At 45.2% G+C, this 25,247-nt stretch overlaps 2 protein-coding genes across 3 annotated transcripts; both read right to left on the reverse strand.

Annotated features, from left to right (window-relative positions):
* Positions 1 to 440: 440 nt before the first annotated feature.
* CX3CR1 (C-X3-C motif chemokine receptor 1) lies at positions 441 to 12,577 on the reverse strand. 2 transcript variants are annotated; one of them, XM_059847914.1, is made up of 4 exons: positions 11,967 to 12,577; positions 10,701 to 10,772; positions 6,858 to 6,946; positions 441 to 2,067 (listed from the first exon to the last, which is right to left on the reverse strand). In XM_059847914.1, exon 4 carries the CDS (start codon positions 2,051 to 2,053, stop codon positions 992 to 994), a length of 1,062 nt encoding a protein of 353 aa, XP_059703897.1. In that variant the 5' UTR covers positions 2,054 to 2,067; positions 6,858 to 6,946; positions 10,701 to 10,772; positions 11,967 to 12,577; the 3' UTR covers positions 441 to 991. The 2 variants fall into 2 exon arrangements, with proteins under 2 accessions (XP_059703897.1, XP_059703891.1); XM_059847908.1 differs by lacking the exon at positions 6,858 to 6,946 and having other exon boundaries at positions 11,967 to 12,575.
* A 7,704-nt stretch (positions 12,578 to 20,281) lies between these two features.
* On the reverse strand, positions 20,282 to 23,789 carry LOC132328163 (C-C chemokine receptor type 8-like). The gene is made up of 3 exons (XM_059847924.1): positions 23,639 to 23,789; positions 23,484 to 23,552; positions 20,282 to 22,617 (listed from the first exon to the last, which is right to left on the reverse strand). The coding sequence occupies exons 2-3, from the start codon at positions 23,535 to 23,537 to the stop codon at positions 21,538 to 21,540; spliced, it is 1,134 nt and encodes a 377-aa protein (XP_059703907.1). The 5' UTR covers positions 23,538 to 23,552; positions 23,639 to 23,789; the 3' UTR covers positions 20,282 to 21,537.
* Positions 23,790 to 25,247: the final 1,458 nt, after the last annotated feature.

Genomic DNA, 25,247 nt, shown 5'->3' on the forward strand with positions numbered 1-25,247 from the left:
GGCCCCAAAGCTTGAGGAAGATTGTGGTAAGGAGAGTGGGCAAGTGATTATTTTGTCCCCAGAGCCATTGTCTGTGATAGTGTAGCCATGGCTGGTGTTTACAACATGTGGCAAGCAGGGCATGGGTGAGAGGCAGGGACTGACCGTGCTCAGCTTGATTGTGTTGTATTTGGACCAAGCACAGGGGTATCCAAACCCATACTTCTAGCTCCCATCATTCCAGAGGCTGCTGATGTCCACTGGTCAGAGCCCTGGAGATGTGCTCTGTGAAGGGCTCCACTGAGCTCTGGCCTTTGGCTGAGGCCAAGCCCATGGAAATCAGGAGATATACCCACTGGTATACACCCTAAAGGATGGATTAGAGATCCTTGCTCTGATTATTGCATGCTGTAAACACAGAGTGAACAGGTGACACTAAACACATGTTCAGAAATAACTAATTTTTTTTAAACAGTGGGATTTTATTACATATGAAAGCACAGTTAAAACATCTGTTGCAATCAATAACCACAAAATCACTTCCTTATGGATATATAGCATCAAAAATACACATCTTTACTACCAAAAATATTCCCCTCTCCTAAAAGTTAGCCACTGCTCATTAAAGAGATTTCTCTTCCCTTATAAAAAACGAGTTTAGGTCTATGTACATCAGTATCACATGAACATACACTGACACATGCACAAATTCCAGTCGTGGATCTGTTCAAAAGGTTCCCTACCCTCTTCCTTTTCTAGGCACAGAGGGCTCCTTTTGTTTCTACTTTCCCTCTTCCTTGCTCTTGATTCCATTCCATGTCCAACACTGACATGTTGTATTTCTTTTGTTTTTTTAAATCTTTGCTGTTTTAGAATATTTAATGCTTAACTAGAGGCATGTCAGTAATTCAGTGCAGCCTTTAAGGCTCTTCATACAGGTAAATGCAACCCCTCAGTGGCTGCTGTCCCTGCAGGAGACAAATATTGACACATTTCTCCTTCTGAGATCCTTTTAGACAAAGACAGAGCCGTCCTGGTCGCTGGTGTTCTGGGTTATGTTGCTGTTCACCACACTTTCTGCATAACTAACTGAATGAGAGACCTGGTAATGACTGCAGGGCCCACAGAAACACAGGAATGGACAGTACTTCAAGCAGACCTGATAAAGGTATTTCCTGAATTTTTCCCCAGCAAAGGCATAGATAAAAGGATTGAGACAACAATGACTGAATGCAATGGTTTCAGCCAGGTGCATTGCATAGTCCAGTGACTTAATTTGGTTGCAATCTGTGAATAATTCATAGTGATTTAAAGTATCTAGAAAAATCAGTACATTGTAGGGGGACCAAAACAGAAAAAAAACCACCACCACAACCAATATCAGTTTTATGGCTCGGGCTTTTTTCTGATTTTTGCAGGACAGGAGGGTTTTGATGATCCCACAGTAGCAATAGAATATGATACAGACCGGGATGAGAAAGCCAATGGTGTTCAGCTCCATATTGCAGAACACTGGCCAGATGTTCTCCAGCTTCTCTGGGAAGACAGCAACGCAGTAATTTTCTATGAGCTGGGAGAACACAAATTGTGGCACCGACACCAGAACCGCTATTGCCCACACTCCGCAGCTTACAAGAAAGCCATGTCTTACTGTTCTGGACCTCAGAGAATAAGTTGCCCGGACAATGGCCAAGTACCTGTCAACGCTGATAACAGTGATAAAGAACATCCCCCCAAAGAAACCAATGTAATACAGTGAGGAAACAGCTGTGCATGCAGTAGTCCCAAGGGTCCATCCACGGACCGTGTTGGATGCCCAGAACGGGAGGGAGATCACGAAGAGAAGGTCAGAGATAGCCAAGTTCAGGAGATAGATGTCAGTGATGCTTTTTTTATTGCCTTTCACAATGGCAAAAACCACCATTAGATTCCCTGTGAGGCCAAGAGCAAACACTGCGATGTAAAAGAGCGGCAGAAATATTTTCCCAAACTCTTGGATGTCAGTTTTATTGCAGGAGAAAGCATGTTCATCGTAAATGTATTCAGTTGTGACTTCTGCGTACACCTCTGTCATGCTGAATTTGCTGGCTAGAGGAAAAATGGAAAGAGTAAAGAAAATTATATTAGAGCAATCTTATATGTGCTGTGGTAAATACTGAAAGACTGCACCAAGCATACTTTGGGATTTTGTCACTATTTATTTTAGTGAGGGTTGTATTACTGTGGAGCTGATGGTAGTTATGTTATGATAAAAGCCCAGACTCTGCTGTTTCATGTACTTCACTGAAAATTAACTCTTTAGAATAAGAAAAGAAATTAATGAGATTTTCAAGGGCTGTCACATAAGCCCCTACTTACTGAAGTGCAGCAGGAGCAGCAACAAGCTGAGATCTGGCTGAGCTGTGCATGTGGTGCATGGCAGCACCACAAGCAAGGCAGGTGCTCTGCTGGTCTGTGGGCAGTGTTTGGCAGGAAATTATAGTTCACAAGTAGATGTTGAGCAGAGTTGGTGCCTGTCAACACCCCAACAGCCCCAACAGCCCAATCTTCCCCTCTCACCAACCCTGGGCTGGAAGGGTACAAGGTACCCAGTTTGGCCAGGCCTGAGCTGATGCTTGCTGATAAGGCAGGAGCAAGTCTACATTGAGACAATTCTGGCAGCAAGCCTATCTTTGATGAGGCTTTTCTAAAAATCATCCTATGATCAGAAAAAGAGAAAATATATTGACTCTTTTCCTCAAGTAACGAAGCATCTCATGACTGCTCCTGCTCTAGCTGTGAGGCTGGAGCTAGGAAGTCACCTCGGCTGAAACCAAATAGACTATGGGAGGCAGGTGTGTGACCTCTGGGCTCACTGGTCTGCACACCCAAAAACCCAGAGCGCCTGTCATTTCATCTGCTCTCCTTTGGGATGTGGTGTTCAAGTCTGCAAAAATTTCTGTTTGCATGGAATCAAAAATCCTATAGGAGTGCAGATGTCACTGTACTTGGTCTGTTCCCTGGTTGGGTAAAGAGCCTGGAAGTATCCATTACTTGGTCTCGCTGTAGGAGATGAAAGAAAGTGAGAGTGATACACTGTCCAGAAGCCCAGGGAGGTGATAACAAGGCCAAACCAGCCTGTTAAAGCTGAGACCCAAAGAAAAGGTCAGTGATAACCAAACTGCAACTAATAACTAGCCCTTGGCCACATCTTCTTACAGGAAGCCCCCGCTGCCTGTACAGAAGGGACTCAGTTCAGGCTGTCTATGTTTATATCTCCTGTTAGTGGGAGATATAATCAGTACCGCCAAAAAAGAGCAGTGCATCTTCGTCCAATGCAGGTCAGGCCAAATCTGCTCTAAAACAAGACAGACTGCTTTCCAGACTGCTGACCACACCGATGAAACTTCTTTTCCCAAGAATAAGGAGAGTTCGGGCACACTGCTCAGTAGTAGGTGCTGATGGTGTATAGCTACTCTGACTCCTGACACTTATAGCTACGTGATTGGAATCCACATTTCATCAGCAGCAATAGTTTTTATACCTTCTGTTTCAAATAAGCCATGCAAGATTAAACATGAAATGAAGATGTCCTCAGGTGTGAGACAGTTTTCTATGATATGGTGGTAACTACAACAATCTTCCCCATGAGTAGCTACTGTGACCATTCTGACATTTTCCCCTAATGTCTCATTACCAGAGCACCGTTTGTGGTTTGGCTGTGAAGTTCTGGCCTCTTATTTTGTAGCAATATCTTAAAGAGAGTATTTTTTGTGCTAGTTGGAAATGCAGGTTCTCAATTTTAAAACATTTTTTAACCTGAATGTTCAAACCCTAATGATTAGTGCCTGCAGACTCTAGAAAACATCTTTGTGGTTTGCACAGGAAAAGTGGGCTAGAAAAGACTGTCTCAGCGCTGGTAGCTCTGGGGCATGGGCACAGCATGGGGAAAGCTGTTTGCAGCAGGCAGGCACACCCATGGGCAGAGCGGCTCTCGCAGCACCTCTCCACTTGAAGTGCGGACTGAGTTCGCCTTCAGAGTCTGTCCAGCCCCTGCCTGTCAGCCCAGCACAATTCTCCAGCCTCTGGACAGGAGGAATCTGACACTAGCAGAGGTAAAGGGATACAAGCTGGAAAGGCTTAGGTGCTGGGGCAGAAGCTGACAGCAGTTGCAAAAAAGATACTTATTTTCTACTGGTGACATAAATAAAGAGTTGCCATCTCTTGATCTGCCCTGTTGAGTGATACAGATACGAGCAGAAGACATCATATATAATCTCAATAACCCATCATTTTCTGCTGTCCCATCCTGATTTCTTTCTTACTTTCTGACATTAAATGTATGCAGAAAAAGCAGCAGGGTACCAAGTCTCCTCTGCTGAATATGTGTCACTGTCAGCCCCCCCAGTTTCTTTGTCACTGAGCTGTTATTACGCCCATCTGTGCACCCAGAGCCTACGCCTTTCTCTGTGGGCTCATGTGCTCCACAGTTGGTTCTTCACTCCTGCAGCAGTAGCTGAGGGCTGCAGAAGTGACTGACAGGACTGACAGGGGCAGGAGCACATGGCCAGTGAGAAGGGTTTGGTCAGCCTCAACAAGAGGTGTCTCAAGAGGTTTTTAGGGAGAAGGTGTAAAGGTGAAACAGACAACTTTCCTCAGGGGAATAAATAGCAATAGTCATGGGAAATCATTACTTAATGTATTGAAAATCAATTTTTGCCATGATGGTGGTCAAACACCAGCACAGGGCTCCAGAGAGGTCATGGGATCTAATCCCTGGCAGTACTTTAAACTTTGCTAGCCCTGCTGTGTGCATGGGTTTGGACAAGAGACGTCCAGAAGTCCTGTCCTATCCCTGTGGCTATGTGGCAATGCCAGACAGAGATCATGCTGCTTCTGCAAACTGCTCCAGCTTCTTCTCTGCCAAGTCAGCTCCTGTTTCAGACATGTCATTCCTGGTGTGACAACCAGAAGTCTCATCAGACAAAGAGGAAAAAACTGATTGAAGCTTGCTCATATCCCCTTAACATCTTTGCTAATTATGCCATCATCCAGAGAGAGTGTTTGGTGGTGCTTGCCTTGACTGTCTGTGCTGTGTGAAATCTCTGCTCTGGAGAGAGGGAATGCACATTGCTTTACTCTCCTCTCTAAGAACCTCTAGCTATGCTGGTTTTTAACACGCTTGCTCCCTTAACTCACATCGAGAAAGGCAGCGTCAGCCTGGAGAGTTTCCATATGTGTCCATAGAAGTCACTGTGCTCTACTGCACTCAGGATGTCACACATATAAGGAAATGCAGATCCCACCAGGGGTTAGCCCTCAGGTCTGGCAGAATTCTGCACAGACTTCTGAACTGGACATTGCCTGGAGAGAGAGTTGGGTGTGGGAATGGCCACCTTCTTCACTGGAGAACATTTACACAGATGTACAGAAGAAACTCCTGGCCCTAGTGAAGTAAAAAGAAAGATTGCTTGTGCTGGGATATTATTTGTAGGGTCTGGGCACCCATAGCAGTGGGAAGGGTAAGATTCTGTACTGTGTGTCCAGGGGCAAGCAAGGACTGCACTTACCAAAATGACATTGGTATTTGAAACGGCTGGCAGTCTGTGGCTTATTCACTCTCTATCTCCTGGATTTCATTTATCAGCAGTCACTCATATCCTTCCACCACCACTCATGCTGCACAGGCAATGCCACCAGCACTGTTTGAATATTTAGATCCTCTGATACCACTTTGCTCAGTTTGAACTGATGATACTCAGTAGATGCGCTGCAAATTTCAAAAGGCTCCCAAAACCCAGCCCATGCCAGATAGGGATAATGTGTTGAAATTATATTGCACCTTAAAGAAAGAAATTTAGATCTGACCATCCTCCATCCTTTCCTGTCACATATTCTCTGTCAGCCTCTCAAAGTCTACTGCAGCACATGCTGCAGGTTTCTCACCATCAGCTTCAACCCAATCTTTCTCTTTTATGCTTACAATAAATGTTCACCTAAGGGACAGAGTGAACTGAAGAGTGAAGAGGACACAGGAGGACTGCAAATCTTTGAGGTTTCTCCACCAGATATTTTCCCTTGCTGACTACAGGAAATAGTAGATTCACTTCTGCTTCTCATGGAACTGCTCAACCACTTTTCTCTCTCTCCGGATTTCCCCATCAATTTTACACCCCACTCTTCACAAACACTTCTGCTCCTAATCATGTTTATAGCTACCTCAAAGACCATAGTCTGCAAGACCAAGACCCCTGTTTCTCAACCCAACCACCATGTGCATCCCATGAAATACAAAGGGAAGTGAAATTGCGAGAGGACTGCAAACTCCTCTATGGAACAGAAGTTGCATTTCAATCTTCAAACTGCACTGGTATCAGCCTGGGTGACATAAGAGTAAGTCCTGTTTATATGTCTAGGTATCAGATATATCAGATTCTTTCCAGGTGTCATCCCTGGCACTTCAGCCAAGTGCCATGTTACAGGCTTTACTGCCAGAAAGAGGGAGATCTACAAGCAGTTTTCCTCCCAGTGATGCTGCTCCTACCACCAAATTAAAAGAAGTGAAAACAATGACCAAACCCAGACCTCTGCTAGAGGGTCACGCTTCAGATCTGCACGATATGCTAATAAAAGTATTTCAGCCTCAGAAAGATTTTCACACCTTAGTCAGCATTTCTGAGTGATGCTTACACACTTTTCTCATGCTAGAAAAACATGTTTTCAATGCACCCTGAATGGCCTGATGAATCAGCTGGCCCTGGGAAGCTGTAGGCTTTGTGAGAACCCCTGTGAAAACCTACAGGTGTGTGTTTATCCCTTTTTCATCCTTAGCTCTGAGCTGCCATCACCCGACCCAAACATAAATGCTTTTGCTTTTTTGCGTTTGCAACTACACCCACCTGCTTCTTATCAGCTGGTGATTCTCAGCAAGAACACTGGGATGACCCCAGGCTCCTCCAAATGAAATGTTGAAGCTATGGTGGCACTTCTAACACACAAAAAGAGATTAAAGTAAATAACCAGACCTGGGTGAGAACTAGGAGGAGATAGCACCCTGGGTAAAACTTCCAGCCTGGCCAAGCAGCTTCCACAGAATCATTAGACTGCTACAGACACATCTGGTCACGGTTTAGATGATACACCACCCAAAACTTAGGTGTTGGGGTTAATATACTAACCAAAGATGGGGCCTGGTTGCTAGTCCTATGCCCTGCTAGTTCCTGTAATTCACTTAGTTATTTTTCAGAGCAGGGTGGTTCCATTCATAGGCAATGGCCTGTGAAGCTGGTTGGGATCATGTTAGATAGTCAGGGTCAAAAGCAAGCCCATCCCTCCAAATGCAGTTACTTTAAATCTTAAATTTCAGTCTTTCATTTAGTCCTGAACTGGGGAGATGTTCTCCCTATTCCAGCTCTACGTGCAGACCTTTGAAAGTGGGAAGCAAGGTGAGAGGGCTGATCTAACCTAACCTTTAACTCAGGCAAAACGAATTTAAACTGTTTAGGGGCAGTGTGCGCTAAGGCCAATCTGTGTGGCTTTAGAGAAGAGGAGTTTTAGTTTGGGCATCTGATGGGATTGCAAGGTTGAAAAAGGGAGCTGTGTGGGTGAGTTGGAGCTCTGACTTGCACTGCATGCTTATTTGGTTAACACATGTCTCCAGCCCAAAGAAAGACCAACAAAGCATTGCAATGGGATTTGGACAAGTTAGATATCAGATCTCAAAAGACAGGCATCCATGGAGGAAGCCTTTCTGAACTGGGAATATTGCTTGTAAAATGTCTGTGAAAATGACGAGTTGAAAGCAAAAGCTCTTTTTTCATCATTGCTCTGTAACCACATTGGCAATGAGAGCTGGCAGGGGCACATGCTAAAAGGGTACAGGAGAGTGATTCAGACAATCTGATTAATCTGGGGCTTCCTGGATGATTCACATTGGCCTTAATGGAGCCAAATGTAACCAAAGTGACGCGCTTGGGAGTTAAACAGCACAGGCCATGGCTCAACAGTGGGGGCATATCTGAAAGGAAACTTGACTGCAAGAAAAGCTGATGCAACCTTCAGGTGTTAAAAGAGCTTCCAGATGGTAAGAAACAAAAGAGGGATGATTTTACCATAGCAGAACTTGATACAGGGGCTGCAGGCATAATTTAGTAACACCTGATTTTACTTTTGCTTGTGTTAATAATCTTGCTAATGATTTGAGTGGGATTAGCTATCTTTTACAGCAATGTAGGGAAATTCAAACCAGAAACATGCAAGATAGGAATAAGATGAACATTTTTAATAGTGAAAGGCTAATGACTGGAACAGACTTCAGGTAGGAAAAGGACATTTTTGCATGTCTGAGGGTCTTCACTTTGAGAGAAGGTATTGACCTGAGAAATGGATTTAGGCCAGACATAGTGGAGAAGCTCAGCAGGAGGGTGCTGGATTAAATCCTACAGCCCTCGATAGGCAGGGAGGCAGATCAGGTTGGGGCACAATTCTCTGAACAACCATGACTCTTCTGGTAATAAATGACTGAAAAAGCTAAACCCTTTGAGCTCTGTCCAGCACCAGCTAGCTCAAATTCTGGGGTGTGAGCCCTGGAAAGAAGCAGGGTCCTGTGGAAACCATGGTGCAGCTGCTGGTGTTGGGTCAGCAGTGAGGCTACCATGATGGCTGTGGAAAGAAAGCAGCACAGTTTGGAGATGTTATTATCAAATAGCCACCCTGTTGAAACCTGTGTGTTTTCCCACCTAACCAGTTCTTTTTTCATTCCTCCCCACCTTCTGAGTGAGTGTGGAGTAATGCCACATGCTCGCTCCAGTCCCTCCTTGATGACTTTAAGGTGAGGAAATTCCATTCTTCTGTCATTTACTCTCAGATCAACTGGACTGTTTCTGTGGCCCATCAGAATTCTGCACACCTAATAACTGCCTTTCAATTTGGGTGATTTAATTCATGGAAGCTTCCCCCAGAAATCTGAGGATAAGTTTTTTAAAAGCAAGTAGTTCTCTGGGATGCTTTGTTATGGAATTTTCCAATTTAAGGTGAATTAAAGGTGCAGAAATGTGATGCTGAGGCTTTCAAAAATTAGGCCACTTAAAATGTCATAAGTAAATGACTCAGAAATAGAAGGCAATAAAACCACTGCTGATAAGAACATGACTGAATATTGCAGAGGTCTTGGGTCCCCTTACAACAGTATTTAGGTCAAATATATTTTAAAAAAATGCCAGTTCCCTGATCCAGTTCTACAGTTTTTACACCAATATCATAAACTAAATTAGAAGCAGACACCACTAGCTGAAAATAAGCATGTAAACCTACAAACTTAAACTGATGGTTTTTGGTGGAAAAATATATTTGTAAAGATCAGACTTTGATCATGGATGGCAGGAGGAGATAATGCAGAGTCCAAAATCCCTAGGGTCTCTCTCACCTTTGCCTAGGGCATTATAGATTTGGAAAGTGCTTTCTCAATGATGCCCCATGCATACCTGGAGCATCACTGAGATGTTGATTACTTGCTGTTTTTATACAACAGCAAGTAATCAGAGCACAATATTTATATTAGCCCATCTCATCAAAATTAGGTATATTCATGATTTATAAAGAAAACCCAAAACTACGGACTTTCTGCTGGATGTCTCTGCCAATGAATGTCAAGGGCTACATCACCTGTCTTTCAGTACAAAACCAGAGGTATTATTTTGAACAAGATCTTGCCCTTGCTCCCTCAGTGCCCTGGCCAGGCTGGTGGCCTCACTCAGGTTGTTTGTGCTGCCACCTCAGCAAAGCAGGCACAGGGCACTGAACCCAGATGTCCTGGGCACATCCTGCCACCAGAACATCCCCCCACTTGCTGGGTTTTTTGCCCCACCAGGCAGACTGGCTGTGAGCCAGCTGGAAGGGACAGCTTCACCACAGCAGCGTGTGGTTTGCTGGGGCCAAGATAAATCCTGCCAAACCCCTGGCAGCTCACCCCCGTGGCTGCTGGTGTATTTATAGAAGGAGCTGAAGCTGTCAGTGGTTTCAACTCAGCACTGGGGAGACAAAGCCCCTCTGAGGCTGACAGGGTGGATATACAGGAGCCTTGGTGCCTTAAAGGAGAAGGGAATAAGTTCATGTTTCAGGGCATGACCAAGTCTCTTGAGCACGTGAAGCAGTTTCAGAAATGACTCCATGCATTTAGCAAAGATGACCTGACAGTACGACTCAGACTCCTGCATCTCCCCTGCATGTTAAAATTGAGGTGCAAAAAATCATTGAAATGGTTCTGAAATTTGCATCCATGTCTCTCAGGGTGGTCTTGATCCCATGACCAGAAACAAGGGACCTCTGCAGAGCTTCTGCAGCCTGAGATGGTTTCCCAGCAGTGCCCTGCTGCCAGGGATCAGTCAGGGGATAGGAAATTAGATAAATAGTGAGTACTGTTGTAGAGCAGTGTTTATTTTGGTCCTCATGAAGGCTGGGGAGTACTTTAACTCACCTACTAGGGAAGCAGTGGCAGAGCTGAGGGAGCAGGTGCCCTCCCAAGAGCTGCCCCCAGGGAACTGGATGTTTGGGACTGTCATCTGACAATGGTGACTGGATGGTGACTGCCAGGATCAGGATTTTCTTGGAAAACTTATTTCACAGTTATTTCATCTAGCCTGTATGTTCCCCTAATTGCCCTTTCTGCTTGCACAGGTGGTCAGGCACTCTATATCTATTTTTTCAAATGTATACCTGACCATTTTGCCAGTGTTTTCTCTTACCTTCTCCTTCTCAGTACTTCTTTTTCCCAGACTTTCTCTTCTGAAGAAGCACTCAAATTCCTTTTGTATTTTCTATTAAAGGGACAGCAAAACCAGGGGATTATTTGTAGGTATGAGCACTGTTTGTACTTGTTTATGGCTACTGTTGGCTCCGTTCTCTCACTGCCTTTATTGTGGCATCTATTTGTTTCCTGCCCCCACCCCCTTTTTGTGACTAATAATTGCCACAGCATCCCTGAGAAATCAGAGAAGGCTCTTCAGCAGTGGGAGATCTTTTAAATCATCTTCTCCATCATTTCAGAGAGCAGAGCACATTAAAACTTCTTGATAATGTATGGATGAAATTTATGTTTTCTATGGGATTTAGTCTCAATTTATTATGTCTTGTCTTTTGTCAAACTTTAGCCTTTTTTTCTCCCTTTTGGACTTTTTCTGTACTGCCCAAACCCTTTTGATTCATTGCAGTTGCCCTCTTTCATCCTGTAATCCAGTTCCCTGCCTCTGGCTGCACTGCCTGCACACAGGGCTTGCCCCATCCAACCAGATTTTGGAAACCACTGCTGTGGATCTGTGTTGATATCACACAAGTACTCAGTGGGTTGCCACCACTGTGGCATTACTCAAATGTCTCACCCAAACCGGCAGACATCTTCATGTAACATCTTTCCTGTGGAAAGCTGAGTCACAAGAAAATCGGGTATGTTATACAGAAAGATAAGGGCTTTCAAATGTCTTTCATTTCCATTGCTCTCTTGCTGGTCTGTCTATTGACTCTACCAGGTTTTCTGCTTTGGGCTGTCTTTCAGTGTCAGTGATTTTTGGATGTTGGTTCACTGACTAAAACTAGAAGCAAGCAATGCTGGTGAGTTGTGCAATCTCTGCATACATCAAAGAAAAAACTTCTAATGAAGTAGAAGAGCTGTATCTTCTTGCTCTGTCCTTCTAGGTTAATGTTGCACACTAGTCATATATCAGCATTTACTAACCTTGAGGATTTCTATCCAGGGTGAATATTCCTCGTACCACAAGATGCCACAAATAATTAGTGACTGAATAAAATTAATCTGCCCTGGTTCACTTCGTTAACAGAAGTGCTTCCCTTTTTATTTTCACAGTTTGTAAATAATACTCACATCATCTTTACCCAAATTAAATATTATTTAAGTTCCAAGCACTAAGCAGTGAAGAATTTCCTTAAGTTCATGAGACACCACTTTGTCTAATTTGACTCTGTCAAATTATAGGGTAAATATAATTGTTGCTTACCTTAATTCATAGCTGCATTGAAAACCAATGTTTTCTTCAAGATGAGCCTGTTTGGATTTAAATGTATGTTTCCTCTTCTCTAATGCTCATGCCTACATGAACGTGTTGGCTTCCTGGGCTGAGCTTCAGGGCTGAGCTGAGAAAGCACTGATGTACTGTGCTGGGGTCCTGCTGGCTTCTTGTGAAATTGTCAAGTAGAGTGCAGCCACTCAGAGGGACAGAAGTACTTACAGAGGACAGGATTTGCACAGAGACAGAAATGCCTGAGGTGCCACGACAGCATGTCAAAGCGGTCACTCCCTTAGTTTCCCCCATTCTATGCAGAATGAGACATTTTTCACTCAGACACAGAACAGTGTGTAGAAGTACAAGTTTGGTACAATAGCAGGTGCCTTGAGCTCTGGGGATGCAGGATGCAGCACAGAGGAGTACAGCTATGGGATGGTAGAAGATGGGGAACAGGCTGGCACTGGGGAGCCCCATAGCTCTACACAACTCACTGATGGTCAGATAAACAATGCAGATCTGAGGCTGGCAAAACTGGATTTAATGGTAATAGAGAGAACAAAATTAGTATCTAACTTCCATAAGGGGCACTGCCTGTGGTAGGTTGTGTATAGACTAATGGAGAGAGAAGGTGTAGAAGCATGTTGTAAAATATTGAAAAACGATCCAAAACAGATCCTGGAAAAAAAAAAAAAAAAAAGGAAAATCAGTGTGAACATTGCACTCATCTCAGGGAAGGACTGGAGGCTCTGACAGCTCTCTCCAACACCTCAACTTCACCACAAGCACCAGCCTTAGGACCCAAAGCAGCAAGGATAAGGGTGAGCATAACATCAGGAAAATAGATAGAAACTGTGTGTGTGCAAAAAATTGAAGCTGCAATAATGTTCTTGCTCTTCTGCAAGCAGCAGATTTAAAATTATAACAATTGGAGCCTTGTACTCACAATAAATTCTTGTCTCTACCTATGATACATTGTGCCCCTTCTTTGCCTGTAAACAAGATTTTAAGCATAATGCCTCTCTGCAGCCCAGTGGAGTCAGAGGGTTTAAAATATTGGGATTTTCATAAATCAAGGACCTTTCTTGGCCCCGACCTGAGCATCCTGCTGAGGGTTGCACTATGAGTGCAGCACTACTGGGACGCTGTGAAGCACATTGCCAGGCACCCCTGGACACAAAAAGCAGTTCCTCTGGGCTGGAACAGGGCAGCACGCTGTGCAGTGGGTGTGTTTTGAGAAACAGACATTGCATGCAGTTGGCTGCTGTACCAATACCAAGGCCCTCCAGGACACAAGGAATGTGGTCCTGGAAACACCCCCAGGTACTGCCCCTGCCTCAAAAGTCAAGGGAGATTAAAATGCCTTCTCCCCAAAGGCAGAGTTGTGCTGTCTTCAGGCAGGCTGACCTTGTTGGGATTTTGGGGATGGAGAGTATCTTCCAGGTGGCCTGAGCTGTTGCTTGTGGATTGATTAGCAGGTTGCCAGACAAATATCTTCATATAAGTTCAGTTCTGGTATTTCTGCCAATTACATTCTGTGGTTTTTTACTGTGTTATGCTTTATCCAGCAAATGTTACATCCCTAACAGTTACATAGCAATGTAATTAAGGTTAAACCATGGGCTTCCAACATCAGCCAAAATATGCAAGTGATGTCAGCCAGATGGGCCAGGACAAGCACCCATGGAAATAATCAGGGAACTGACTCCTGGATCTTCCCTGATTATTAGCCAGCTGTTAGCCAGGGACAGCAAAGATACACTGCTGGAAATAGTTTAAAGGGTAGGGAATTATAAAGGGCCAGAGCCGTGGATTTTCAAAACTCACCTTTCTCTCTGACAAGTGCCAGCAGACCCATCCTACTCATTCTTTAAAAACAGAAATGTAAATCACTCTGCACTGTTTTCAGGACAACATCAAAAGGCTGGTTTCTCCCCACATTCTGAAAGTAGGATCTATGACTGACAAAATGATGAACTTTTAACTTTCAGAAAGATAATTTCTGGTAGATGGTACTAAGGAAATGTTCTCATTGTGTGAGAACCATGAGATTCAGAAAGCTGAATGAAGCTTTCTCAATGCCAGAGATAGTCTGATACTATCAGAGTAGCACTGCCCTGTCTGTAGATGTGCTGTTGTACAGAGGACACCCTAATCTAAATTTGTCTCCCATGTCCTCATGGGGATGATGAAGGGCTGTGTCCCTCCATCCCCCACCTCCCTCAGCCTTTTAAAGAAGGCACAGATAGACCAGCAGGAGCTTCCCTGCTGGGGACCTGCACATGCCAAGCTGGTTTGCTGCTGACCTGTAAAACGTGGGCAGAACCCAGAGAGACAGAGCCACTCTCACCCTGGTGGGCACCTGCTCCTGGCTCACCAATACTCAGCACAGTAGCTCTGGTGTAGCTCTTTGCAGGCAAAACCCTCAAGAAGGGGGGTCAGGACTTCCCATATGTAACAGCAGGAGAGGCTGACCCCAGGCACTGCTTACCTCCAGGTAGAAAGAACCTCCTAGCAATAGGATTTTCCTGAAGGTGGTCATCAACCTCTTCCTCCTGTGCTGCCCACAATTTAACTGGAACCAAGCAGGCTATTGCCCTCCAAAAGAAATTAAGTTTGCCAAATTTTACCCACACAGGTTTTATCTGGCAACTTCAATTAAAGAGAAACCAAGTCAAGCTGACTCACAGAGATCCTCAGCAGGTGTCTCTGGGAGACACAAAAGGCTTTCTGCTGTATTCTGCTGTGAGTGATAAACCTAGATAAGAGTGCTACTCATTATTATGGTGTGCACTTATAGTGCAACATAGACAGATGTGAAACCAATACCACCTGAAAGACAGCTGCCACATCAACCATATATATCTCTCCATCTTCAGCCTCTGTTCACATACATCGAGGACAGCTCAGGAATAAAAAATTCTGAGGAAGCTGCTGAAAAGACTTCAATTCAGGTCCATACACAATGGATGAAAACATGTTTTGTTTCTCCAAGCTAAAACAAAAAAGACATTGCATCCCTTGTAACCAGAGAGATTTTTCCTGGAAAGGGCTAGGTACAGTGTGCTGCTTTCCCAGCTGGGAGGCACACAATGATTTTACAGGAAGAAATCAAGAGTAAAGGATGTATGTGCATGGACACTGTGGGTAAAGTGGGGCAAACACCCTGTTCTTTTTATTCCACCTCCCTCTGAGTGTCCTTCCAAATTTGAAAACTCATTTCTCTCAATATCTGGGGAGACCAGAGGTACTTCAACGTCACTGGCATCTCCTCCTGCTCTGTGGCCAGGCTGCCAGGTCAGCTTGGGGAGGCAGGGTTTTGCACAGTATCACTGGCAAGTTCAAGCTTTGTGGACTAAAGCACTCAGTAAAGAAATGTCTAGCCTGAAGGATCAAAATGCTGCTCTCCAGCACACTGCTTTTGTTGCTGTGGAGGAAAGCCTGATGGTGGTGATTTTCTACAAAAAGAGTCTCTCTTGGTTCTCAAGAGTTTCACTGGAGTCCCCTCTGCAGGCCAATGGGGAACGGTAGTGGCCTGGGGGTACCTGCATCATCCTCCCTGAGGGAGCTCCCACAAGAGCTCTGGGGTGCAGAGCAGCCCGGCATGGCCCAGCAGCATGACACACACCATAGTCACGACTGCACTGACCCCTGCTGGACATTTTTTCTCTTAATTTCTTCAAAATTCTCATCTTTTCTGTCAGCTGGGTAGAGGCACTTCTGGAGCTCATCCCTGCCACATTGGCATCCTGTTCCTCCCATGCTGTCCTGCAGCAGAGCCCACCTGGGCAGCTTTTGGTGCAGATGTCAGCACCAGCTGCTCACACAAAGACATACCCAAAAGTCACAGAAATCATTTCTATGTCTCACTTTAGAGAGAAAACCCAGTAGAGAGAGTCTCATCCCTTCGTTGTATCATATCCAGGAGAATCCCTCATTTCCCATCCCTCTGTTCTGCAGAGATGCAAGAAGACAAATGAGCTATGGTGTCTTTCCAGCTACCAGCGGGAGATGCATTTATTCTACATTATAAAGGTGGGGATGCAGAAATTACCCAGAGTGAGGAAGAGAGAAGTCATGTCTAGGGATGAAAATGTTTCATCCTGAGGGCTGCTGAAGGGAAGAGTGACAGAAAACTGACTGTTTGCAGTTTCTACAAGCAGAAGGAGTGTGGCTCAAACAGATATCAAAAATTAAGAGAAACATTTGTTCCCACATTAGAAATGTCACAGAAGGGATGGGGCATTGAAACAGTTTAGTGCTTGGGCTCACTCATGACTTGGTGACCCCTGAGCTCCAGCTGTCACACAGATATGGTACTGTCCTGCCCTGGAGAGGTGGCAGAGGCTCAGCCAGGTCTCCTGCAGGTGTCCTCCTCCCCTGGAATTGGTGATGTGCCTGTGAGTTGCTCAGACCCACCTATTTCAGGGTGTACTTGAGTTACACTGATCACTCACAGTGCATTGTGAGGCTGCCCTGCTCATGAGGTCAGCTCCAACAGCAACAGCAAGACCCAAGAGAGATGGGAAGAAGCCTTTGGCTGGGCAACCACATCCCTTCCCTCCCAGGCTCATCCAGGGAGGAGGAATGGCTGCAGAGCCACACTCCAGCAAGCTGCTGTTCAAGATGCTGAATAAAGAAATGCCTTTTCTCCCTCCTTCCCTCCTCCCCCTCCCCTCTCTCTCCCTTGTGCTGCTTATGACAGCTGAAGCTGTTTGGTTTCTTTGCACCAGCACCACCCCTCTCTCTGCAGGGCTGCAGCTGAGCACATTTCAGGGAAGGGTGGTGCTGGGGACACCGAGATGTGCAGGGATGGTTGTGTAAGATGTGCATGGGTACAGAGACAGACGCAGAGGAGAGTGGAAACGCTGCCTGCCTTGCAGTGAGCATGGACAATGACCCAAGGAAACCACCCAGCATTGCTCTTTGCTCTCAGCCCAGTTGAATACCTGAGCATTAGGGAACAAGTCCTGTTTCCTGTACTCCTTGTTGTATAGGAAAGGCAGCTGGTTTGCAAACATTTCTTGCTACACTGATCTCTTTACCTTGCTGCGTGGTCAAGGTTGGTGCTGACTCAAACACCAAGGGCAATCAATACTTTTGCAATGTCCTGGCAGTCTGTGTTAGGCCAGGGCTCTGTCCTTCCTTCCTTCTGTCCATCCTCACATTCTGCACGCACATTCACACCTTCTCTGAACTCAGGCATATGGAGGAGCACAGAGACTGCACATCCTCCAAGGGTGCCAGGTGAAGAAAGGGATGAATGTCTCAGTAATGCAGACCTGCATACATGTTGCACATTCATTAATGTTAGTGGGAAATCTGCCTGGATATTGGAGCATGGGGAGGAAAAACTGTTTGCTGAGATGACACAGCAGACACTGTTGTTTGCTTGCTGGTACTTTTCTCTTGCATAGAGCTCATCCAACATGGTAGGTCTGACCCAGCTGCTGACACCAGCATTACACTGGCTGCACTGGCTGCTGGAAAGCACAGCAGAGCTGCAGGGACACCCGGAGGCCCGGAGAGCTATGTGGGGTCAGAATGAGGCCCCAGCAGACACACACGTCAGCAGAGGCTGTAGGAACCCAAATCAGTGCTATTCTGAGGTGGGGATTTCTGTGACCTGTTTCCGTACATTTTGGCATTTCAGCCAAGTCAGCAGAAACACAGATTTACCTAGAGCAGAAGCACACTGCTCACAGGTCATGCGTCAAAACTGACGCACTACAGTAGCAGCTTTGCTTTGCCCACTATTACTGCCTTTAAGGGACATTAACATTTAAGGTATGTTAACCAAATATGAATATCAGCCCACACATTACAGTTAAACCTGATATATTCAGATAAAAGTTATAGTTACCTTTCAGCTTCCCAAACTATTTTTATATCTAGACAGAATAGCCTAAGTCATGGGGTTTTTTCTTCTGTCATGAGGCACCTTTCTGGACCCTCTTCTTGCACAGTCAGCAATTTCCATGAGGCTTCTTAATTTGTACGCATATGTTTGTATATATAAAAAGTGTTTTCAAGAGGCTGAAAATAAAACAGGATTCTCCTGGACATGATACAATTAACTTGGGGAGTCAGGCTTGAGGAGTTTCGAGTATGCCAATGTAGAGGCCCATCCTTGCGCAGGAGCATCCTTCAGCTATGAGAAGAGTGGGACACAAATATCCTTAATTAACCTTTCTTTTTCCCCTCCTTAAAGTTTTGCCTGGTTCTGACCTCCAGCTGTAGCTGGATGTTACCGCAGCAGAAAGAGGCAGAGTTGTGCGGCTGGCTGGCAGGGCTCCTCCAGAGGGCACCAATTCAGCCCCATCCTCATCCCCAGACTGCATCCACTGGCCTGAACAAGTGACCTGAAGGCCAGAGAGTCTGCCAAGGATTTAATAAGTTTGTCTCCATGATGCCTTGGGAAGGAGGCTTCAGCATAATGCCAGGAAAAGCTGGATATGGACTAGTTTCTTACTCCAGGATATTTTACCATTTTGGGACAACAGACTGATTATCTGTGCTAAAGTGGCAGTCCTGCAGCTCAGAGCTGAGATGAGGAACAATCTGCTAGGTCCCACTTGACACTATTTTCTGAGGGATCTAGCAATACCATAAGGTGGCATGTCCTCATATAACCCACTTTTTGCTGCTGTAGTTGAACAGCATGGTCCTTAAACATGCCCATACAACTGCTGCACATTTGCAGTGTGGGAAGTGATGAGCACCCCTGATGCCACTGCAGTGCTCCAGCCTGTCAAGGCCTTTCCATCCAGACATTCAGAGAGTGTCATCAGACAAAGTCTCCATCTTTCTAAGAGACCCTCTGCAGAAGGGACCCTCTGGTGTAAGTAACACCAGTAAATGAAAAACAAGCATGTACTTTAGGTTTAGGTTTGAATGTGGGTAACAGTTACTCTGGTCTCTGTTTTAAGATGATGTGCTGAAGCCAAAACAAGATTACATCTGACTGTTTCATGTGCCAACATCATTCTAAATCCTCTTTAACCTGCATTATCTCAGCAGAAAGAAAAAGCAAGATCAGGATATGAAGGTAAGCAGCAGATATGAGCAGGAGCCATACAACAGCTGGAGTGGAACAGCTGTGGAGGAACAGCTGTGCTGTGTACCTTTTATGCAAGTAGGTGAACAGGCACTGGGGCTATGCAGGATGTTTTAGCTTCGGCTTCTTGTGATCCCTGCTCTTGGGAAAACCCTAAAATTCGGCATTTTCCTCAAGCTGTCAGCTTGCACAGATACAGGAAGATGTTTTCTGCTCTCAATGCCCTCACAGGAACTGGAATGGCAGCAGACTGCTCCAGGCTCATCTCTTCAGAAAGCAGAGGAGCTCTGTGACCCACAGGGGTGCTTCTGGCCACCCAGAGCAACACAGGGCAGCTCTTGCCAGCAAAGCACTCTCCAGAAGGTGGGTATCACCTTCTCCCTTTGCACAGGAAGGTAGCAATATCAGCTTAAAGCAGTTAGGCAGTGAGGAGAAGTTGAGGTCAGGTCCAACTCAGAGTTCCTGGTATTGCTGATAAAACAGAAGCCAGCTGCCTCTGGCAGAAAATCCCTTTAAGTTGCAGAAAGCATCTCCTGCTTCCTTGCTAGAAGATGTGGCAACGGCAGGGCAGGATGTCCTCCAGTGAGAGTTCAAAAAGTGAAAGACTTCGCAAAGAAGGCTCTGCATGTTTAGGCTACCCTCATGCCACTGGGTTACAGCCCTTTGTGGGGAAGTCCTGGATCACAGCCTCCCTCCCACAGCTGCATAACAGCAATCAATGAAACCTCTGAGCAGAGGGAGATGTCCCCCAGCAGACATGCTCAGCAACCAGAGAAAGGCCATCATCATCTTGCCAGCTTGGGCAATGGAGTCCAGCACCTGTCCCAAAACACTCACACAAAGGATGCAGGGTGAGGCTGCTGAGGCTGCAGAAATCATTCCCATCTCCAGTGCTTCAGCTAAGTGAATTGTGCTCTAGAGGGCCCATATTGTGAACCTGCAGGGGAGAGAGTTGGTGCCACCCTCTTGCCCACCACCCTTTGGCTTTTCCCTGAATTTTTGTGAAACCCTTTCTAAAGAACCTGAGGGTTTGCATATCCAAAAAAAGCCTGGCTGGCAATAAGGCACCTGAAAGGTAGAGACTGTACTGCTGTGCCAGACAGTGCTCCTGCTGCTGGGACCAGGCAGCAGCGGAACTGAAGAGGGGGCAGAGAAGAGGCAGCTGGAAGGACTATGAGTTGTGTAGATCTGTCCAGGACAGAATGAAATGCAGATGGTGACACAAATAATGATGAAACAGGTTCCTCAGATGTAAAGATAGTGCAATTACACTGCACACAGTATCTTTATTATGAAACTTGAAATATGGTGATGTCTTGTAGGGACAAATAGAAGAGAACAAAAAGCTTTAGAAAACCATTGCATTTATCTAACAGTATTTGCACATATAAAAGTACATATATGTATATATATGGGTATATGGGTGTGTATTTGTATATATATACACACATGGGCAAGTATGGATATGCATGTATATGTACATAGCTCTATATATATAGATACATATAGATTGTCTGTACGAATGGGTAGCCATTTACATATATAAAATCAGTCATTCCAAGTTGGAACAGTAACTGGAATGTCAACCCCAGCTGCCTGCTCAAGAGCCGTGACCACACTAGCACAACAGTTACCAGTTCAAAAAGTTCAAAAATGTTCAGAAAGTCCCCTGACAGGGACGTGTGACAGCTCATACCCACTATTTTTTCCACTCTTCAGCCTTTTTCCTGGTAACAATTTCTCCATCCATTCCTACAGCACTCATTCATTCCTGTAGGGGGTTGTTCCTTGACATTCACAGTGTCATTTCTGAGCTACAGCTTCAAACTCTTCCAGCCAAGAAGCTGCAGGCCCTGGTATCAGATGGGGAGTCAGGATGATACCTAGATATTAATTCATATTGATTTTACCAAAACATGGACAGCATTTATTTCTTGGTTGCTTATCCATTTACTCACTCACTAAGCTCTTCTGGGGCTGGTAGCACTGTTCAGATCTATCAACTGGGAGCCAGGCCCTCACATGACACCTTAAGCTTGGGCCCCATTTTCCTCCAAAGAGTAGGTTCCCACTCCTGGAGCAGGTCCCATCACTGCTCACAAAGCCATCACACTGCTGAGATGAGAGAAGGAATGGCCAAATGTCAGGGTCTGGAAACAGAAACAGTTCTTTTCGTGCTCAGTCTGAAGGGGGGATGGTATGTTTCTAAGGTACCTCTCCATTATGCCTGGCAGTGTGGGAGTCTGCTGGTAATTCCACAAAGTAAGCAAGGCAGGCATGTGCCGTGGGAAAGGGAGGATGATGCAAAAAAAAAAAAAACAAAACAAAAAAAAACAACCACACTCTAAAAAAAAGCTCTAAAAGCAACCACAATAAAAGCAAAATCAAGCAGCTGCTTCTACTTCTCATGTCCTAAAATGTTGCTCAAACAGTCCATGCCTGTGGATGCGCAGTTGAGGATTTCTCAATTTTAGGTCACCTGTCCAGGATGATAGTTTTGGACTTGCTCTACAAGACAGTGCCAACATAAGACAACTGTGAGGACTTTGTGTGCAGAGAGGAGTGCTTGTCCAGGCTGCGCCCACTGAAAGCCCCGTAGCCTTTGCAGTTCGACAGAAAACATGCAGATTTTTTGAAAATGACACAGAGATGCTTCTTGAACTTCACACCCACAAAAGCATAGATGACTGGGTTGAGGCAGCAGTGGACAAAGGAGAGTGCCTCAGTCAGCTCCATGGCTAGGTCTAACCTTTGGCTTGTCTGGCAGTCATTGATGATGGACATGTTCCTCAGAGAGTCCAAAAACAGCACAATGTTGACGGGGGTCCAGGAGAGAAAGAACACAATGACAACAATAAAAACCAGTTTTATTGCTTTGTACTTGTTCTTGGTATGGCATTTCTGAAGGTTTTTCAAGATGCTGTGATAGGAGAAAATGAGGACAACAACAGGGATTAGCCACCCCAGGATGTTGACTAAAAAATTACTGAAAGTCTTCCAGCCATAGTAGCCACCAGGATAGTGAGGGAGGCATTTAATCTGGTTATTGTAATTCACTTCCTGGAAAAAAAGTAAGTCTGGCATTGATGCTAAAATGGCAACTGCCCAAACAACCAGACTGGTGATAAACCCAATGGCAGTTGTCCGAATCCCTTGGACATGGAGGGAGTGGACTATGGCCAAGTACCTGTCGGTGCTCATGATGGTTATGAAGAAGACATTGCTGTAGAAACCAATAAAGTAAACTGAGCTGATGATTTTACACAGGGCATTTCCAAAAGTCCACTGGCTCACAATGGAGTACTGAACCAAGAAGGGCAGGGAGAATACCAAGAGGAGGTCAGAGACAGTCAGATTCAGCAGATACACGTCAGTCATGGTCTTGATTTTCATGGAGACTGTCAGAATCCAAACAACCAAAGCATTTCCCACGAGGCCTGCCACAAATAGTATTGAATACAGCACTGGAAATAAGGTAGATGCAAATGCTGGAATACTTTCAGGATGACAGATGATGTGTAGTTCTGAGTAGTAGAAGGCATATTCATAGGCTGCAGAGGAGTTAGGTGTTGGTGAGATGTAACTCATCTGTTCAAGGACAATGAAATTTATATGAGCCAAATCCCACATTAGTAGATAAACCAGGCACGAGTCAGCTCACACCAAGCTGCATGAGGACAAAATATATGTGCCACAGCTGTGGTATAACATGCAAATGAGGAATGAACATGAGTGATTGGCTATGCCCTGTAAGACCCAGGATGAATCCTGGGGCATCACAGAGGCAGAGGAGATCAAGGAAATGCAGCTGGAGTGGTTAAAGTTACCAGCATCCTCCTTCTGGCTCCATGTGGGGCCATGGCCCATGCCCCAGTCCGGGTGGGTTACTGAGGCCAGAGACAGGGAGCATCTTCAAACCAGAAATGACATGGGCATGGCCAGGAGGCTGAGAGCCCCTGATATGGGTTTTGGGGTCCTATTTTATGTTTCCTTCTGAAAGGAGAAAGGGAGCGTGGCCCAGGGAGAAACTGACATGTTAGCACTCATCTCCTAAAAGTTTTGTTTCCAGTTAGCTGAGTACCAGAAATGGAATGCACCAGCAGCAGTGGCATGTCTTCTTCCTGCTCACCAGCCCCTTGCAGCCCACTCACCCCTCAGGGCAGTACTTGAGACAGCAAACAATTAAAGAAGATGGATAGCAGCATCCCTGTCAGGATGTCTCCATAGGGCACTCCTAGCACTACCTCTGCCCTCAAGGACAGTCTTCTTCCACAAGCACAGCGTCATCAGCTAAAGATATTTTCACCCTGTGTATCCAGAGAACAACAGTCACACTGATTTCTTCTAAATGCCCATTATGTCCACAAGTACTGTGTCCCATAGGAAAAACTGACCTCTAAGATGTGCTACTGGCCCCAGCTTGCAGGAGAGCAACCCAGCAGGGAGTGACTCACCAATAAGTCCTCAGAGGCTCCGCTGCCCAGCAGGTCTGTCAAATTCTGCTCCATAATCCAACACTGTGCCTGAAAGAGTGCAAAAAAACTGTCTTTAGATGATGTATTTCTAAGAAGCAGGCATGCCTTTGTGTATATAGGCTGGCAATATTTACCTTAGCTTATGCTGCAATGCGAAGTCGCAGATAAGGTCCTTGCTGTGGCAGTGCACAGTCCTAAAATAGCTTTTCCTCTCTGTGACCTGTGTTACATTAAAGATGTATGAAACCCCAAGCCAGTGAGTTCAGCCTCTGACTTAACACCTACAGAACGGAAATGTCAGCTTTATCTTCTGTATGATCACAAAGTTTTCATTTTGAGCATTTACATTCTTCAGTGGAAGAGATCTGCAATTTTCTCCACGTCTTTGAAGTATTTCCGTCTCCCACCTGCATGTCCTGTACCTGCTGTCCCTGCTCTGCAGTTCCGGTGTCTAGGAGAAAGTAGTGCTGTCTCTGCCCTGTTCCTAGGACTTTTGGTGAAGATGGCTGAGGGGGATGATCCAATGCTGCCAATAGCCAGTGATGGCCAAGGGCCCCATGTTTGCTTTAACATTTTGTTTTTCCTTGGAAGGCACCTTCCCCCCACACCCACACAAGCACAGCCAGGAATACCTAGAGGAAATGCTCATAGAATCATAGCTATTTAGGTTGAAAAAGGCACTTAAGACCATTGAGTCCCACTGTAATCCTCACATTGCCAAGTACATTTGAACCTTTCTTCCCAGAACACGCCTGCTGCAGGATGCTCTCACAGACTAACACTGAAATAAAGCCCTGAACAGCCCTGAATTCCCACCAACTCTACCACATACCCACTGTGACCTCATCCAGACCCAACACAACTTCTATCCCACAGCTCCCCCTGATCTTCCCCACAACACAAGATACAGGGGAAAGAGCAGCCCTAATGAACAACAGGAAACATTTGAAGTGTGTGTTATCTCCTTAAATACTGCTGCTCCTCACTAGAGCTTGATACATTACTGAAATTCAGGTAAGTCATGTTGCATTAAGAAACAAATGGGACTCAGTTTCCTCAAGCAGAAAAAGCCAATTCTTTATTCACATAATTCATTTTTATACGGTTTTCACAGACCTTATGTTCAACTCCAATTGGCTACTAGTTTTCTTGCCACTCAATTAATTGGTTAATAACTGGCATTTTACCTTTCCATCAAATATCTCTATTCTTGGGTTGTTTACATATTTTCTTCACTGATTCTCATGGGACAGATCTATTGTTTATGCAGGTACAAACTTATTTTTCTTACTAGAATAGGTTGTTGTGTTAACTGTCGTCATTCTTATGACTTTTCCTTATGGGAACTTACAAGTTACTGTTAGCTTAACTAGAGTAGCAGGGCCCAAACCATATTTAATAAGACCATTCTTTTATAATATTTCTACCTGTCTGCAACAAGTCACATATCTTTTTGTTCGTTTTTGAACAAACAGCACTTCATTGGGCATCAGTCCATAGATGTGCTGCTAGAATCCCCATGTGGAATGGTCTGTTGTCTTCCTCAAACCCTTTGGATCTCCACCTTCACTCGCCATCACTCCAAAGGCAGAGGGATAAATTTCTGTGAACCAAGAAAATCTGCAACTATTGCATGTGTAGCAGTGGATGGCTTTCCTCGGCCGTGGTGGGCAGTGTGACATTAGGTCAAAGTTTTATGTGTGAGTCAAGCCATGACAGCCAAGCTCTGCTGGGTATTAACTC

Source organism: Haemorhous mexicanus, chromosome 1, assembly GCF_027477595.1.
Source record: "Haemorhous mexicanus isolate bHaeMex1 chromosome 1, bHaeMex1.pri, whole genome shotgun sequence".
NCBI classification, from domain to species: Eukaryota; Metazoa; Chordata; class Aves; order Passeriformes; family Fringillidae; genus Haemorhous; species Haemorhous mexicanus.

Bases quoted from the DNA above. Each gene is read 5' to 3' on its own strand.
- CX3CR1 (XM_059847914.1), bottom strand. From the start codon at position 2,053: ATGACAGAGGTGTACGCAGAAGTCACAACTGAATACATTTACGATGAA.
- LOC132328163 (XM_059847924.1), bottom strand. From the start codon at position 23,537: ATGGAGCAGAATTTGACAGACCTGCTGGGCAGCGGAGCCTCTGAGGAC. The intron at 22,618-23,483 runs GTGAGTCACTCC...GTCCTTGAACAG, and splicing joins GAGCCTCTGAGGACTTATTG to ATGAGTTACATCTCACCAAC.